General features: G+C 37.7%; 1 protein-coding gene across 6 annotated transcripts in view; it reads right to left on the bottom strand.

The window, feature by feature from the left end:
- LOC135420133 (solute carrier family 12 member 7-like) overlaps positions 1–19437 on the bottom strand; it is a 69988-nt gene that overhangs the window by 44995 nt on the left and 5556 nt on the right. For 5 of the 6 annotated variants that reach the window (XM_064667187.1, XM_064667154.1, XM_064667198.1 and 2 more), the window contains exons 2-6: positions 8863–8957; positions 6247–6369; positions 3892–4038; positions 3060–3114; positions 673–803 (exon numbers count right to left, since the gene is read on the bottom strand). In XM_064667187.1, the coding sequence (XP_064523257.1) occupies positions 673–803; positions 3060–3114; positions 3892–4038; positions 6247–6369; positions 8863–8957 (551 nt within the window). Of the gene's footprint in view, positions 1–672; positions 804–3059; positions 3115–3891; positions 4039–6246; positions 6370–8862; positions 8958–19035; positions 19432–19437 lie in introns of those variants that run through there. The other variant, XM_064667164.1, reaches the window with a different exon arrangement.

The raw sequence follows: 19437 nt of genomic DNA, 5'->3' as shown, positions 1-19437 counted from the left end.
CTAATTTAAATTCAAGAAAGTCTGGATTTGATGACATGGGTCTTAGTAAGCAACAAGGAGCAATTCCGAAGTACCTCTTGTGCATATCTGCAGTTTCTGATATGATGAACAATAACTGTCTGGCCCCTTCTGGATGATGCACAGTCACAGTAGCTGCACCACTGCCATACAGGCAGTCTTCCACAGCATTTTACAAATATATGAAAATTCAAAGCCAGCAGTTTGGAAAGGAGAAATTGGGACACATTCTTAATTCCTGCCTCCCAGGTGATACGACCTTCATGTTCTTCACAACTTTTCATTGGGCAGTAGCCAGTGCATAGGGCAGTGCAAAGCACTGTAGAAGCTGAACAGTTTCTGTGAGTTACCCTGGGAATGCTTGTCTGATCCAGGTTTCACAGACTTTCATATGGAAGGAGAGGAGTTCTATTTGATTCCTACTTTAAGTAGAAAAAACTTACATCAAACAACTTTTAATTTATTTTTGTATTATTGATAAGAATCTACCTTTTTCAAATAGTCATGAGTAAGAATAAATATCAACATACTGAAAATGTAGTATCAAAACATTAACAATCACCAAACTAGAATGCATTTTAGGCCAAATAAATTCATCAGCAATCTCCCTAAGCAGCCCAAATACATTTAGTCTTAAGAAAAACTAGTACTCACCAATAAAATTTCGATGGTACCAAGAATGTACATTGCTCCTGCAAAGGTTGTGCCCAAATAGAAACAAAGTCCCACTGCTCCACCAAACTCTGGCCCTAAAGATCTTGAAATCATGTAGTAAGAGCCTCCAGCTGTGAATTTAATAAGAAACCAACCAAACAAAAAACCTCCAGGTCTTCAGGTTAAGGATGGCAGTAGAGAACAAAAATCTGAATCATTCAATCAACATAATCAAGATAACCATTGCATGTGTCTCCATTGACATGTTAATACCAAAACTGTAGTTAATGTCTATACCAACTAGACAGAATGTACATTTCAAGATTAATATCCCCATGTGCATTTTCTGGGGAACAGAAAGCAAAGCCCAACAAAAAAAGAGAAAAAATTTACACAAGCTAAACAGAAGTAAATTAGAAAAGGATATAGAGGTATAAATAGATGTGAATCAATTTCTAACCTCAAGCTGTTCCCCACCAAACAACAGATTTCCAAAACCATTGCTTTATGAGATAGGGACAAACCAGATTTTTTTCCTCACTGATATATATTCTTTTCATTCTTTTTATTTTCTGTATATGAAACCATTACCACTTTCACTACAGGCATTTTTTTCAGTACCATTTAAAAGTGTTAGCTAGGGATTGCTTTTTCTTGTGTACTCATATACTATTCACTTTGAGCATGAATTTTTCAATTCTTCTCACTCTTACTTCCCATACACATGTATCATCTTTCTCTAAGTCATAAACTACACCACCACCATCTCCATTTCCAACATACCATTTCCCTTTCAATAAGGCTTTAAGTTTCAAGCTCTTAATATCTCTATTGAGAATTTCACCCAATCCCCTCAAGGCAAACTCTTCTCTCTCATTCCCTCTCCATCTACTCCTGAATTAATATTTTCCCACTCATAACAAGGTTATGAGGAAGCAAGAGGAGACAGAGAAACGAAGTGCTTAATTTTAAATACACATACGTCAATGTGAAGTCTGAAGCTGTTTCTCATAGAATCTTTAAGGTTGGAAAAGACCTCCAAGATCATCAAATCCAACCATTAACCTAACACTGCCAGGTCCACCAATAAACCATGTTCCTAATCACCATATCTTCGTGTTTTTTGAACACTTCCAAGGATGGAGATTCCAACACTTCCTTGGGCACTCTGTTGCACAGGCTTCAATGTTTTCAATATGAACAAATGACAAACCAACAAAGAAATTATTATTCATCCCCAATACTTTTACTAAATATAATGCTGTCACATATGATGTGACAAAAGAAAAGATCCTGCTGCTCAAGTCTCCTTCAGTCCTAGGTTCTTATCTTTCTGCCTTCTCCATATATTCCAGCACAAGCATAATTTCTCTAAGAAACTGGCACCACCAACAAAAAAGTGAAAATGAAGACCTGTCTAGTGTAAGAACTGCCAGTTTCAAAGATTTCTGTGACACTCAGATGTCAAACAAAACCTTTACAATGAACTTTAAAAATATGAGGGGGACAAGAGCAGAACATTTTAGTTATCTAGACACTCATTTGAATATATTTCTTTATAAAATACAAGTATTTAAAACAAAATTTTCTATTGTATTTTTATTTCATATATGGTACTGTATCCATGAAATACAATTATAATACAATTATTCTACATCCTGCACAAACTGGAACATTTACTTTTGCCCAACAACTTATCTAACAGTTCTGAAACCTCTTACTAAGCTGCAGAACCTCTGTGAGGAACTATTTTAAGTTCATTAAGTAAATTCTTCAGAGTTCAAAACAACATCTGAATGTCAGAATTATCAATTAACGTGTTGAGAAACTGAAAAGGATAAGAGTTTCAAGGGCTAACTGCTTTTGCATCTAAAAAAAATCCTCTATAATTATAAACCCAAACAAATTCATCTATTTATGCTGAACATGTAAGGAGATGAGCAGAACCTATAGTGCTTATATAGAAAAATATTTCTGCCAGCAGACTAGTTGCTATTCTTGCAGAAAACAAGATAACTATCTCCAGTGTTTAGATGGAATCTAGGCAAATTCAAGATAGAAAAAAGAAGCACTAGCCTTATTTGTAAATTTATAAAGAAATTTGTTTTGCATGAAGACCAGTCTCCATTCATTCAAATTACATCTTATCTTCCATTAAAACAGAATCAAATGATTGATGACAAAGATGTGCTGCAGTTCATTATTCCCAAACGATCCAGTTAAAAGACTGCATCTCACATTAAAAAGCTGTTTATAAAATCAATTAAAAGAAAATATGCACTTGACACAAAATCATTACTTCTGATATTTGAGACTACAAAAATTTCTTATCCCAGCTTTAAACTTTCATCATTTGACCATTCACCATCTAAGATAAAATTCATTACCTGGGACTACACCATTTGTTGCTATCGCACTCATTGAAATAGCGGTTAACATAGTCTGTGGGAAGACAAAACAGAGGAAATTTAAAATACTAGAGGAGGTTTTTTTGTTTGTGGGGGTTTTTTATTTGTTTTTTTTTTTTTTTTTTTGAAAGATGGGGCAAGACAAAGTGATCAAATGAAATTAGAAATTTATTTTTTTAAATAAGATGTTACAATACCATATATTTGGTTTGGAATATCCATGTAAATTAAGTACTAAATTTTTCTGTAGAAGATTCAGTTAATTTAGATGTTTGAGACAGTCTTTAAAAAGAACTGGAAGAATATATACCACTGAACATACAAAACAGTATGTTATTTCAATTAAATAGTAGTGACAAACTGATCATATCATTGTTATGACAATATCTACTAGTGGTCTCACGCTCTAAAATACTACTTCATGGACATAACGTTGTGGTTCAATTTGTAGTTTATATTTCAGTTCATTCTAAAGTTGTGAAAAGCAGATCAGTTCAGATCTCAAAGTAAACAGTGAAATATTTGCTAAATGCCGATTTAATAAAATCATATAATACTTCAGACAAAAGCTTACTGTAATCAACTCAAAAGAAACTTCATACAGGGTAGAATGACATGTGACACTCACTGCCTTAATATATATAACCCATCTCTCTCAATTTAACCATAGTGGTTAAATATCAGTGCAATTTAACCAATATATTTAAATACGGTTTTCTTTCTCTGATACTCATATATTAGAAGGCATCAGTACTCTTGTAATAGAGGATTTGGCTAACAGTTAAAAAAAAAGAAAAAAAGGTGAACTTACACAAGCACAACACATGAACACGATGATGAAAGACTCAAGAACTCCAGCTGTTCCCACAATCCATGTTAAACGTAGGAAAAGGATGACTCCCAAGATGTTTTGCAAGCAGGGAAGATACACACCAATAAAAGTGCCCATCCGTGGACCCTGGAAATGAAGTGAGAACATGAATTCCTTTGCACTGATTCCTAAGCACTTTATTCCACAAACTCTTATCACAAATGCTCCATGAAGAAATACCAAGTGACACTGAATGGTAACTTCAGAGCATCCAGCTTTGCAAATATTCATAGGCTATTGATGCAGAAAAATTCCTGAGAAGACAGAAAAGTATTTGTGATAGCAAACTCTCTTGTTCCATAGGAAACCTTGACAGGAGTAGGATGCCCCTTTATCTGTTGATTGCAATGCTTTACAAACTTTCTTCTGAAATACCTCTTACAGGCTACTGTTGAAGATAAGTTACTCCCACAAATCAAAATACCAAATATGTTATGCAAAAAGCTGATCACAAATTGCCATGCAGCTTGAGCAAAAAAATTATATTCAACAGCAAGTATTTTCCATTTTTACAAAAGATAGACAAAGTATTAAGACAGAGACAGAAGAAATGCAGAGCTGATTACAATTTGTTTTTGCAAAAGTTGTAAAACCTGCTACAACATAATACATTTGTACTTTTTATTTGCTGGTGATCATCAGGGATCAAGACACACACAAAAGATGTGTGTAGAAGTTTCGTCGTCTACACTTATGAAGAAATCAGCCTTTGAAATACTCTAGTTAGAAGCAACAGTTATATACAGATTTCTAGATAGATTTTTAGCACTTGGGCAATATCCATCTGAAACATCAACACCACTGTCTCAGTCTTGCCATTAAAAATGCTACCCTGCCAAGGTAGTACTTAACTACAATTTAATTTTGGAAATGAAACTAAGACATGTGCATAAAAATTGTGTTAGCAGGCTACCAGATGGTGTTAAACAAGACGAAGGGCAAGTGAGGACATGAAGTTCATTTGACTGGTCAGCTCCAGAGGTACTAATATGGTGATGCATTGAGAAAAAACTCTGCTCAGAAGCTAAGCAGACAACAGGGATCACACGAAGGAAAGTGTGAGCTGATTAGTTTTGGTTTTCTCACATCTGAAGTTGTATCTTCAGATGAGGTGAAACAAATATAGATTAAGCACAACTAGACAAACAAAAAGAAAGCCCACATATGGACAAATGCAGGATAAGCAAAAAGCTAAAGCAAACAGCTGGACTTTATTCCTCACCCTTGCCCTTTGTCCTGGTACCAACTTCCACTCAAAATCTCCCTTCCAGTCAAATAAGCTACACTTTTAAGCTTACTTTCAAGCACCTTTTCAACTCTGTTTCTTCTGCTATGTGCTCATTTCCTTTTACTCATTCTCAGGTGCTTCTCCTCCTTTCTCAATAGCTCAGTATACAAATTCAGTAGCAGCACACCTTCTCCTACACAAAGGACTCCTAGCACTCTCCCATTATCTACCCTCATTTTCTTAGTTTCATTTACCATGCTCAACCACTTCCAGCTCATCATTCTTCCTTGCCTGGAAGTTTTTATACTCTGTCAGGTCATGTTTTTTATCCAAGCTTTCTCCTTCCAAAACAGCTCCCTGCTTACAGAGGGATCAATCCAACATCTCATTGAAGACTCCAACTGTTGCATATGTTTCATTTCTACAGAGGCTCAGACAGGCACTTTGGGCATCCAGTACACAACCCTTGATGAATTCAGTTGCTGTCTTCTATTAAGTGTGTTTAACAATGTGCCAAACAGAGCATATGCCTTCCTTCCCCCCACCAATATAATATTACTGATGTATGCAACAACAAAAAAAGTGTTGTTGAAGTGCATCCACTAAGTCTTAAAAATACTTAGTCTGACACATTAAACCAAGAGAGCTGCTGGAAGAACTACTACCATGTTAACCAGGTGCAAATATGCTTACAGATTTAAAAATGCGACCTGTTTCTTGTAAGGTTTGCCTTAATTTCAACTAGGTAAAAACCTAGGCAATCCAAATACATTAAGGGCAAGGGAGAGGAATGGAGGGAAAGGGAGGGAGGGGAGGGTGGGTGTACTCTGGGTTTCAGATGCTAGCTTTGCATACATTTTACCTAGGGGTTTTACAGCAACGTCTTGCTAAATAAGCTAACAAGAACACCAAATTAACACAAGTCCTGCTGCAAATGCTTCAGTTCTAAGCACAGTATTACTAATCTCACTCCTGTTTTTAGGTATCCATATATTCTCTTTTCAGGTTGAAAAATGCTCTTCTTTATGGCTAGTTTTGTTCCAATAACTTATTAGAAGTTTAAATACCTTGACTTCCTTTCGCTTGCTGTCTTCATCTGCTTCATGTTCCACCACACCTTGAGTCAGATTAGTGTAGTTTGCTAGTTTATTCAGAAGAGATGACACCATGGGATTACTATCCATTTCTTCCTGTTGGATTTTTAAGAATACTGCATTAATTAAATAGGATTTTTTAAAAGTCATGATTTTATAATACTACTTCAAAATTTACTCAACAGGTCAACCCTGATTCACCCAAACCAAAAAATTAGCATGACAAAATACCAGCCAGCTTTCAACCAACTTTCTATTCTTCCTAGCTGTTTAACACTTGTAGCAGGGAGGATGCTGAAACTGAAACCAGTACACCGCTGAAAGCTCAACAAAACCAATATCTATTACCAAGAGGTGGCCAACAAAACAAGAACCCGAGAGAGAGGAAAGGGGAGGGAAATAAGCCCTCAGCACGACTCCCCACTCACTCAGGTGTTGCTTACAAAGTTATCTTACCAACTCCAGAATGCCTAGAATTATCCATAGCAGAAGCTGCATCCTCATAGTGTCAGCAGGCTCACAAGATGGCGGGCGTCCCCGCAAAACGCGTTGTCCTTCATTGTGAAGCTTGAGTTCCACTCCCAGCACGAGCTATCTGCTTTTTATGCAATTAATTGGGGATGTCTACCTGGGCAGGTGTGGCCAGCACCACCTAGCTAGAGGCCTTCAGTCCCTCCCTCTGTTATGCAAGCGGCATCTCTCCTGTGCATGCGTGTGTGCATTGGAATTTCCCCGTGCCTGCGCACTATACCTCGGGGGTCTTTCCTAAATGAGTCTGGGGGCGTACTTCATCACTCTCCTCCTCACTTTCACTTTCGCTTTCAAATGCCCTTGAAGGGCCATCAGCCAATAGTGAGGTACCAATTAATTCTAGTTTATGCAAGATGCTTCCTTCAAGGATGAAGTTCTCGTTTATCAGTGCTTGTTTTCTCATAACTTGGCATGAAAAGAACAGACTCTCACAAGTGGCTGGGCCAAACACAGACCAAAGTAACAACATCTAATTAAGCACAAATACAACACTACATGGCTATGTTGCAACACTTTTTTCATTTTATTACACTGTCTTACAATATGCAGCTTGAATATAAGGAAAACCTAGAGAAAGACCACTGTTTATTTAAAAAATCTTTTCTCATCACAATACAGTTTTTAGGAAATTGTACTGGTAGGGCTGAGTCATTAGGGTGTTCTTCCTGCATCTTGCTTGTGTTTAGAGAGTGATTTCAAATTATTCTCTCAAGCACCTCTCTGGAGGTGCTTAAGGACCTCTGAAGTCTGCAGCTGCAGGCTTATGTATTTTATCTTAAACCATGCATACGAATTCCAAAGTATTCATCTGTTGAAAATATGGGCACATACGCATGTCATATACAGCTGCACATATGTAGTATTACTTGACACAGAAGTCAGCCCCTCTTTCTTTAGCCAAGTATCTGCTACGAAACAAAAACATACTAAAACAATTAATAAAATCCAGAGGAAGCATATACAATAAAAGGATTCCAAGAAAAATGGAACCAGATAATTCAATCAAATACACAAAAATTGAATACTGGAAAGAAGACAAGAGATCAGGATCACAAAGAGAAAGACAAGAACTAAAATACCTTTGCCTGAGACAGTAAGTAATGATAACCATGGTCATAATAGTCAAACTTGTTTTTAACAGTTTATATAAAAACTCTAACAGCTGAAAACATGAGAAGAACAAGATTCTAGGAGCCAAAAACCAATAAGACATGCATACATGCCAAAAACACAATTAATGACTAACATTACTTTGATCCTTAGAACAATTTTCTCTACGATTCAGTGGAAAATAGTAAATAGACATTATTTGGGTCATGCACAGAATGAACTGAAAGACCATGTCCTCAGTGCAAAGATATTTGGTAGAGAGAAGAGATGAGTGTAAGAGAACAACAAGAAAATATTGAGAAGAATTCAACTGCAAGATGGTTACGCAAACAACGCTGGAAGGACTTTGATTATTGTTAACAGCAAGCATCGAAGCAAGACTAATTGATACTGCTATAGCAGAACAACCTAGGTTAAGTTTTACTAAAAGTACTATTTCATTGAAATAGTGGTCCTTAAAGGTACTTCCTTTCTATGAATGATTGCAATCACTCATTTGATTAAAAAGGTATGAAACTCCCATTATAAAGTAGATGCTTATATTAGAAATTACAAATACAGCTCAGTCATGGCCTGTAACTTTGTTTTCTGCCTTTCCTGCTTTAAGATAAGTCTATGATTCCCTTGTTGAACAAATTAATTTGCTAATCCTTTTAAAACTGAATACTGTTCTGCTAAAACTAATAGATTTAACTTCCAACAGCTTTCTCTAACAACAATTTCTAGATCCTAGCCCAAAAAACTTAAACACAAGAAGACTTATTTCATATATTCACATTAAAGCACTATTAATGCGTTATGTCACTCAAATCTACTGAAACGGAATGTTAGCAGGAATCAAATTACAAAAAAGTTATTAAAATTCATTTTCCCCCACTATATTTCACGACAAAGAAAACAGGTCATCCCAATTAACGGTTAAGTATGTTTCTGGGGTATTTAACTTACCTCAAAGAGAGCCATATTCTTTCCTTCATACGTGTTTCCTCTGTTCAATTCTGCACTGTTAATAAATGGACGACTTTCCCTGGCAATCCCATCCCCTGGTGGAAAAGTACAACAATTAGAAACAAAATGAAAAAAAAAAAGAGAACATGGTATACCATAAAAGGAATAGTCAGAAGATGCTGATTTAAGAACGGGTTCTAAAAGCACTGCAGGTGAGTGCCAAACACTGTCGTAGTGTCAGACACGTGGACTTAACATCTGCATTTAAGGAAATTAAGCTTATTTTAACAGTCTAATCTTTGTATAGTGTTCCATCTCTTAACTCTTAATTATTATTTTTAACATATATACTGATTTCCCTCCTGTCCTTTCTAGTTTACCTAAAAACACTTGATAATAGCACTTCACATAAACCTTTTGGGCAACAAGAATAAAATAAACCCCTAACCTACCTTTTTATTACTTTACTGACTTCCTCAAAAAATCTCAAGTAGTTAATGCAGGAATTTATGAAAAAATGATGTGAAAGGAATTATTCTTTAGAGGTTGTGGGGACCCTTCTGGGACACGCTATACTTACTCCTCATTGAAATATAAACCTCATTAACCTGTAGCTTCCCTGACCCGCTCTGGCACATCTCTCAAAAAATACTGCATTGCTTTCACTGCCTTCCAACCCACACACTACGAAACCTATCACATGCTGATGCTGTCACAACATCGGCATTTCTAAATAATCTCCAGTCCTTGCCTATGCCACTTTGCCCCTCTGCCCTTTTGCCCTTATATTCAGAGGTTACAGCAATAGTACCTACAGAATCTCTTCACTACAGAATTAAGGAACAGCTGGAGAAGAAGTTGTACTCTTTTTCCCTGTATCCTCCCACTGCCCCCTCCAGGACACTTCTCCCCACATAAAATCCCAGAAGAAAGCTCTTGCAAACACAGACACCAGTCTCAGCATAACGTATTATCTTCATTGTAGAACAGACAGAAATAGATCTCAGTCCCTTAAGCAGAAGAGGGACTGCATCCCTGACAGATTTCACATCACTTTTCATAGTATCCCTATAACTGTTGGTGTCATGACATAGAAACCATGTTCTATCACGAGAGACCCAGAAGACCATTAGGGTTCTAGAAGTAGTTACCCAATCCAGAGAAGAAATATTGATGATTTCATCCACCACTACTGTTCTTTATCCAGTGTATCTCCTTCTATCCATATCCTCCTACTTATAGTTTTCTGTTTCTCTACACTTTATAATTGGTCCCCCACTGCTTCACATCTTACAGGCGTCTTACAGGTCTTACACGTGTCCCTCCCCCAATAAAGCTTAATGCAAGGCCAGCAGAAGGAGAACTGTGAACACAAAACAATCTCCCTCATGGACCAGCACCTTGAGGTGTTTTACAGCACATGGAACATGCTGGTTTGGCACAAGATTATCTGAGAAATTGGCATTTATCCTTTAATGGGCTCCATTATACTTAGAGAAAGGTTCAGTCAGCTTTTCCATAGACAATAAAAAGCAACTTTGTCCTCAAACATTCTGATTCCTCTTATCATCTTGCAAGAGCATGTGAGCACTAGAACTTCTTGCCTAAGACACTGCATTTTCTTCCCAAGATTTTTGGAACATTGTTTTTCTTTTAGCTCCCTTCATTGAAATGACATTATTTTTGCTACAGTTTTTACAAACCATTCATTTAAAGGTACATTCCCAAATAAAAATAAGGTTGTTTGATATTAGTCTTGCTGAAACCACACTTCTATTGAGTTTGTCACCTACTGACAGCCAGTAGCTGTAATTATTAGCTAAATATTAGTACTCTTTTCAGAGTACTTCCAATCTCTTCAAAAAGGATTGCTCTTCAAAAAGAGAGCTGGGAAATTTCAAGTATTGTTTTGCATTCATACAGAATGTAATGTCACTGGAGTTAGTGCTCCAGTGGGTATCATTAGACTAATCGAAACATCAAAAGGGTAGCCAAAAAGATAATGTGAATCAATATTCACAATTCTGAGGTAAAAGAATATAGTTTTGTATTATCAGCTCTGGACATAAAAATCAGTATCTTAGCACTATAAAGTATTTTAAATTGTACGTGGGAGAATAGTGAAGCCTTCTTTTATATGCTCGTATTTCTAAACAAAGAGTTACTTAGCTTCGTTCCAGTAGGAAAAAGCTCAGAGCACAGTATCTCTAACAAACAAGTCTTGTCAAATGCACCTAAGAGGCTTCAAACAGAAAAACAGAGAACTCAGGTTTCCTACGCTTCAAACGCTTTTTCAGTGCTTCCAACCAACATTCTTCCCATGTTAGTCTTCAAAACAGTCTGTCACTACCAGACTACTATAAAGTCCTGTTTCTCTAATACAGTTGTCTCTTTTTGTATTTGTGAATGTTGGTACAGCGTATTTATAGTATTTGACATGATCAGCATGACCTATTTTAGCTCCATTTGAGAGAATGAATGTTGAAAAAGTGACTGCAAAAACAAGTACTCTGTCATCTGCAGTTTGTTGACTGTAATTGTAATTCTACAATTATCAGAGAATCATAAAATCATTAAAGTTGGAAAAGAGTTCTAAGATAAAGTTCAACCTTTAACTGAACATTACCATGCCAACTAAATCACAGCATTAAGTGCCACATCCAGTCATTTGTTGACCACCACTGGGGATGGTGACTCCACCACCTGCCTGGGCAGCCCGTTCCAATGTTTAATAACCCTTTCAGTGAAAAAATTCTTCCTGATGTCCAACCTGAACATCCAGTGGTGCAGCTTGAGGCCATTTCCTTTTGCCCTGGCACTAGGTGCCTGAGAGAAGAGGCCCACCCCTGCCCTGCTACAACCTCCTTTCAGGTAGTTGTAGAGAGCTACAAGGTACCCCTAGAGCCTCCTTTTCTCCAGGCTAAATGACCCCAGCTCCCTCAGCCATTCCTCGTAAGACTTGTGCTCCAGGCCCTTCACCAGCTTTTTTGCCCTTCTCTGGACACACTCCAACACCTCAGGGTCTTTCTTGTCATGAGTGGGCCAAAACTGGACACAGAATTTGAGATGTGGCTTCACCAGTGCCGAGCACAAAGCAACAATCACTTCCCTAGTCCTTCTGGCCATACTGATTTTTTTAGCAAGCCAGGATGCCATTGGCCTTCTTGTCCACCTAGGTACATCGCTGGCTCACGTTCAGCTGCTGTCAACTAGCACCCCCAGGTCCCTTTTTGATGGGCCACTTTCCAGCCACTCTTCCCCCAGCCGGTAGAGCTGCATGGGATTGTTGGGTTCAAGTACACTTCACCTTACTGAACCTCATACAGGCACACCATTAGCTAACCTCCAGTTGTCTGTGACCTCCCCGGTTAATGATGACCAACAATAATGATGGAGAGTGGCTTGGCAAGCTCTTCTGCCAGCTCCTACAGGTCCTCTTTTTGTTGTTAATATATTTATAAACCCCCTTATTACACCTTTGAGTTTTCATCATTGCTATCAACAAAATCATCTTCACTGCAAATTAAAAAACACCACCTTCTGGAGTATGTTTATTTAATATGTTTAGATAGTGTGGTGGATTAACGCAAGCAGGAAATTAAACTCCAAATAAGCCAGTAAGGGAGGGGCGAAAGCAGAAACTATGGGTTGAGATAACAATTTATCGAAAGCAAAAAGCAGTGGAATAAGAACCACACAGTAACAACAGCAATATTAATAACAGAAGTATACAAAAAGATGAGGTGTTTTACCCCCAAAAGAGGTGTTCACCATCTCAATTTAATTCCATGTGGCCATGTAGACCAAAAAGAAGATGACAGACAGTCCCCGTAGGTTGTGCCCACATGGCTTCCCCACACAAAGACAATATGGCAATCATTCCCACACACCACACTATGTGGCTGCTACAAACAAAGGCAAGATGGTGAGGGGCTCCTGTGGCTAGAGTTTCCCTGACTCCCAGCCCAAGACAACAAAAACCAACGACAAACAGACCCCCTAAAAGCTAGGTCGTCTGAGTCGGGTTGTGCTTGTTGGATTCCAAATTTTGGATATGAGAAAAGAAATTGCTAAGTTTAAACAGAAAACCTTGAGTCACAGAAGCTGGGGAAAAACCTCTGAAGGCCAGACCAGACAGTGGAATGCTCTGCCAAGAAACAGGGAGATGGTGCTCTGATGTTATCAGACCTCTGCATAAAATCCATTGTGTTCCCCCCTTTGCATATCTATCCCTTGTGTCCTGTAGATTCAATACCTAATCCTCCCTGTAAAATCCCCTAAGATAAAGCAGGGTTTTTCCTGTGATGTAATTGTAAGACCCAAAAGTTCATAATTTAGGTTTTCCCCTTTACCTCATCTCTAGAAACCCCCCCAATTTTAATAGCACAAATATGTAACCCCCCTGTTAAATATGTAAACCCTAAACCCTTTAAATAAGAAGCTGTATGTCCAATAAAGGATTCCAGTTTCTGCCCCCAAACTGGGATCGTCTTAGCTTTATTGACTCACTACAGTTGCTTTGTTGGGCTCAGTTCCTCACAGGTGCCTGCACCACTGCTTCCACCATTCCGCCACACCAGGGGTCAGTCCCATAGGTCACTGCTACTTTCCTACTACTCCGCTGCACTCCTTTCAGCTCAGCTGGACTGGGCTTGATTCCTGTCAGCTGGGCTCCCCCTGGCTGGACTGGGGGTTGCCCCCACTGGTCTGTTCCTTGCCAGCAGCCTCCCCAGTAGCACTGCTGTTCAGCACACATTGATTTGGTGTTCCACCTCTTTCCTTTCAGCACCATGTCCTGTAGCTCTGCCTCAGAGAAAATGGGAGGAGGTGGATGGCAGAAGCAGAAGACAAGAGTCCACAGGGTAGATGCTGACAACTTCCCAGGAGAGAGAACGAGGCAAAATGGTGCCCACTTCTGGGGGTGCGCCCATTTCCTTCCTGAAACCATACCCCCTAGTGAGGACGTGGGTGGTATAGAATAACTTAGCTACAATCTGGACAGATGTAGTGAGCCTTACAAACATGTAACTCAAATTGATATGTATTACATCATTCTGTAGAAAGAACTAGCTTCAGGACTCAACACACAGTCAACATCTATGGTGAAGTTAACCAAATCAGCCTTTTCTATCTTTAGCTGATCCCTTCTTCAAAAGAAGATTCATTAGAAAAGAAGTGATTCATGAGAAACCCAGAACTAAAAAAAGACAGGATTTACACTTTTCACAAATGCTGTAAATATTGCCCTCAGTGCAGCAAGTGAAACTGAGACAGCAGAAAAAACTATTTCAGTTGCTTCCACTGAGGTAACATGGAACATAAAAGAAATAGGCACTTCATCCCACTAGTCTCAAGCCATATACAGCTTTACATCTCAACCCTATTCCCTTCAAATCTATAAGTAAGCTTTAACATAGTCAAATCATAGAATCATTTAGGTTGGAAAAGACCCATTGAGTCCAACCATCAATTTAACACTGCCAAGTCCAACACTAAATGTTTCTAAGCACCACATCTACATATATTTTAAACACCACCAGGGATGGTGACTCAACCACTTTCCTGGGTAGCATGTTTCAATGCTTGAAAAGCAAATCACCTTTCCCTTAGGCTTCTTTGAAATTGTATATGTTTAAACTCTTCTCAGGTGTGGAGTTAAACATACAATAAAAATTTTAACTTCCCATGTAGTTTTAGACATGTCTCTAAGCTGCACGTCTTCTGAAGTCCAGTTTCTGCAATTAAAGCACTCCAAAAATCTACACTTACTATTGCTTGATTTCTGAAAGTAACTGAATTTACAAGAGTTTACTGGCAAAAATCTTAAATCTGGACCAGTATTTCATTTTGGACCACTATTAGTGTTAAAAGATCCAGAAGAAAATGCAAAGTAAAATAATAAAAAACCTTCTAAGGGTTTGGTTATGGTACATTTCATCTGTCTTCTGACACATGAAAAAAATCCACCTGTGGATGTGACACTCCATTCTAACCAACAGAAGCGACCAAAGCCTAAGCTTTAAAATTAATCTTTTTCTACCTCCATACTCACTTTAAAAATTATTATTACTAATTCTCATCTGTTACAGAATGTTCACATATCCTAGCACAATTCTGTGCTCACTGATGGATCAGTAGACAAATTAAAGCCATAACTAATGTACCTTTCCTAGAAGCCTGTCTGGTATTTTCTACGTTGATGAGACATGCAAAAATCCCTAGTCTTGACTTCTACAGATACTCAAGAACGATAGTTACACTTACATGGAAATTAGCTGCAACAAGTTACATTTTCTTTTCTATACAAGACATACAGTTGCAAGAAGAGAAAGTAGGAGACCTCTCAAGTGTGGAAGGTTACATTCAGTGTGTTCATGCAGACAATCCCAATGTGAACTCCTATACACCCCAGCCTTCCAGCTGCCTATACAGTGTAACCCACATAAATTATCACAAACTGTCCCAGTGCTACGCTGGCCTTAAATTTAAAACTGCCAGTGCCATCAGATGATTTCTCACTAACATTTCCACACACCAAACAAAACTTAGGTCAGAAGTTTTGCATGTCAGAATTCAAAGTGTTGGTCATAGAGGCAAAAATGGCACTCTGTCTAAATTCATATTCCTTAGATTTCAGAGCAGTGATCCTCACAAACATTGATAGGTAGAATACTTTCGGGTATGTTAATTATTAAATTTCTAAGCTGATCTGAACTGGCCCATTTTATACAGTGTAAAACAGAACCCAAATGTATAGCTTAAACATGCTGAAGCCACCTTTGCCAAAGAGGTGGCCCACTCATTTGGAGGTTGGACTAGATGATCTCCAGAGGTCCCTTCCAGCACCAATAATTCTGTGATTCCCCTCTCACACTTATTACCCACCCATTTGTATCCCCATATCATAGTGTTCCTCAGAGAAATGGAACTATTTATTATAAATGCCTATGTCGTCACTAGATAATCAGTGTACAAATGAGCAATAGTTTGCTTACAGTAAGCAAAACAACTTCCTTAGCATTGATGACAATACTACTAAATCATACACCTATGACTTTTTTTTTAATGGTTTTCTCCCTTTCCCACCTCTGCTTCCTCCTCTGCCCCTGAATCACAAGAGGTAGAGTATGAAAAAGATATGTCACAGGTGTTTTGTTATAGAGAAAGTGGAAAAGCATGGCTTGGGGTAGAGAAGGAAACGATCATTTAAGTGATCCTAAATTTCTACTATGATGCCTGTTCAAGAGATTAAGGACAAAAATATTTGACCATCTAATCTGATATCCTATCTTTACATGGGTTGCAGAATTTAATTTCTGCATTAGGTTCTATAACTTTGAAAAAACATACTGAAATTCGACCAGTGTATCTCGATGTTTTCAGAAACTAAAATAAGGAAAAAACCCCATCAATTTATGTTTATAATTACCAAAAAATAATCTCAAATTGTTTCTTATCTATTTAAATTTGGCTGTTTTCAAACTTCTAGCTATAATGTCTTAGTACAGTTTCCAAATTTAACTACTCACTATTAGTATTTTCTCTTGAAGGTAACTATACTTATTCAAACAATCTTAAGCTTTCTTCTGAAAAAGTAAGATAGTTAAGTTCCTAAAATATTTTCCTAACTTTTAATCATTTTTGTGGCAACATTCTCTACAGGTTTTAAGTTATGCAAAACCAAAAAATTCAAACTTTAAAAATCAAATACAGCTTTCTAATACCAGTCTCAGTCAACGCTATTTACAGGAGTATAATCATCACCTCTCTATTCCAAGGATCAGGCTAGCCCTCTTTACCACAGCATTAAACCAAGCTCATGCTATTCTATTCCAGTCTGACCCCTAAATCCTTTCCAGATTCACTGCTTCCTCACTGTCATCATAATTCATATTTAAGTAGTGCTCCTATCTGCTTTTTGTATTCAAGCACATTTTGTCCAAAAAAGTAAGCACCTTTGTCTCCTGACATGCTGTAAGTTTTAACATCTATCTGAAAAATAAAACCAGATTGTTTTTAAATGGCAAAAGAATTCAGGTGTTGTTCAAAGGAATGAGAATTATCTAAAACTTTTGAACAGCATGGCCTCAAATAAGATAGCTCAGCTCTGAAAATGTGTAACTGTTCTCCAAACAAGTACATGTGTAAAACAAAACAGCTTCAATTCCCACCAGAAGTTTCTAATTTTATATGCTGTTATTTAAAGCAGAACCACAGTTGGAGAATAATCCTTCACAGAAAAGTCCTAACTGTTCAGTTTCCAAAGGGCAACTCTTAATCATAGTCCATATACCTTGAAGTAGGTTCTGTTTAGCCAAATACAGGTGAAAAATAACAGTTCTTAATAAAAACAATGGTAACATTTTCATTCAGGTAGTATTTGGTCATATTAAGAACAAACCACTACAAAATGAGAATATGAAAATGAGATCCTGTTTGCACAAGGGTAAACAAGCACAATGTTAATGTAACTAAAGTCTTTAAGGCAAAAATACATAAAGTTTGAAAGTCAGTAAAGCTGACATATAGGAGTGTCACACTGAAGAAAGCTGCCTGTGGCAAAACCTGTAATTCTACCTTCTCTACTATGCATATTTACTTCCTGTATGTCCAAGTTTTTGATTGGCAGGCAACTAAAGAGAAGTCATAGAATCTTAAAAATAAAATTTCTTGACACTTCTAATCCAAAAATATACAGAAGCACTCTACAGAGCTCTAATATGTACTTCTTTTTAAAAGCCACTACCTTGCCATAATTCAAATTATGAAAAGGCATCAATAACCTTCCTTGAACACATCTTGTTTCTGAATTTTTGTGCAAGATGGGTTTAAGAATTCAGTGCAACCTAACCCAAAGCTTCAGGTTACTGGGTTTTCTTAGTAATGAAATGTCTAAATATATTTACTATATCATCCATTTCTTAGATTATTTTTATTAATGATTAGCACAATTTACATAGGTTATCTAGAAATGCAGGACAAAGTGAATTTAACCTCCTTGTAAACCCCTTTACATAATGGAGGATTCTAATACTACATCCATCACCTTATCAACATTGCTAAACTTTAGTTTTTACTTAGGCTACTATTATAACGAAGCACAACTTGCTTCTAACTGACAACACTGCAAAAGCTCTTTATAACTCTTTATAATACAGCTAGAAGTACAGGAACCTGTTGTTTCAGTAAAGAGACATTAGGACTACGGTATTGTCTTTTAAAGAGACTCACTTGGATTTGGCCCACTTTCTTCATAATCTTGTTCACTCATGATTAAGGAAAATCAAAATCATTCCTCTCTGCTGATTCTTCATGTATTAAGAACTGAAATAGGCAACTGACAGTTGCTTCCTCCCAGCTTTGTGTAAGACCTCAAATCCTGTTTCTTATTAGCATTGGATTAATCCTGAAACAAGTCATTAAGGCGTCAGGCAACACGAAGCATGCACATGACACAAACTACATGACAATCACAGAACTCTTTAAAGGGAATTAAGCTGGAGGATTTTCGTCAGCAATAAACACCCTGCTTAGTGAAATGGGAAGGATCAAGCCACCAAAACATTCCACATCTTCACCTAATAATAAGTGCCTTTAAAGTTTTATTTCTATCAAATAAATTAATTTTAAAATACTTCCACTAAACAGATCAGTATAGATTAGCAACAGTAAGTATTAACCTATTCCAAAGACTTACCTACTATTAAAAAGCCTATTTTATGCACCAAGTATATATTAGCAAACCTTAAGCAAATTATAGGTAACTGTAGTTGTTAGACATCAATTTTATATAGAAATTAATTAAATTTACTTAAGATGTAGCAGATGAAAAACATTTTAAAACGTAATTCTATAACCTTTTGTAAGCTCTTTATAAAACCAAATATTTTTAAATTACAAAGGGTCCTTTTCAAGACTGGCTGCAAAATTTGTTAACTCTCAAATTAAATATGTTGCTGTTTTCTAGTTTATATTAAATATGTTTACATTAATCTATTTCTCTTGGTTTAAAAAGAAACACATTGGGACATAGGAACTCCAATAATATGAACTCTGCTCCCCTTTAATAGAGGAATAAAAAAAAATTGCGAGGAAGTTATAAGTGAAAAAATAACAGTGTACTACAATGAAATAACGGTAACTACAAAGATACAGAGGAGAAAGTTTACCCACAGCTATGGGGTAACACCACCAACATGGCCAACAAGGAACAAAGGGGAAACAAAACTATGGGTGGTTTTCTCCCCCTTCTTCTAAACCACCTTCCTTGGCACCAGTGCTGCGCCATTCATCTCCACTGGGGTTTCGGGCTCCGTGCAGCTGAAGTGGGCAGCGAGGGGGGAGGAGTCCGGCACGGGGGTCCAGCGTATGGGTCCCAGAGCAGCAGTCCCCGGGGGGCTTCAGTACTCAGGCGGCAGCGGTGTTGTGGGCGGCTTCGGCATTTAGGTGGCGGCAGCAGCAGAGGCACTTGACGGGAGCAGGCAAAGCAGCAGAGGTGGAGGGGGGGTGCCACCAGCCCACAGTGAGCAAAGCAGAGGGGCTCGCAGCTGGCTCAGTTGCACCTTGGAGCTGTCC

The sequence above is a fragment of the Pseudopipra pipra genome, chromosome 1 (assembly GCF_036250125.1).
Source record: "Pseudopipra pipra isolate bDixPip1 chromosome 1, bDixPip1.hap1, whole genome shotgun sequence".
NCBI lineage: Eukaryota > Metazoa > Chordata > Aves > Passeriformes > Pipridae > Pseudopipra > Pseudopipra pipra.
The sequence above is the reverse complement of the archived record's forward strand: the minus strand, read 5'-3'. Positions and strand labels throughout refer to the sequence as shown.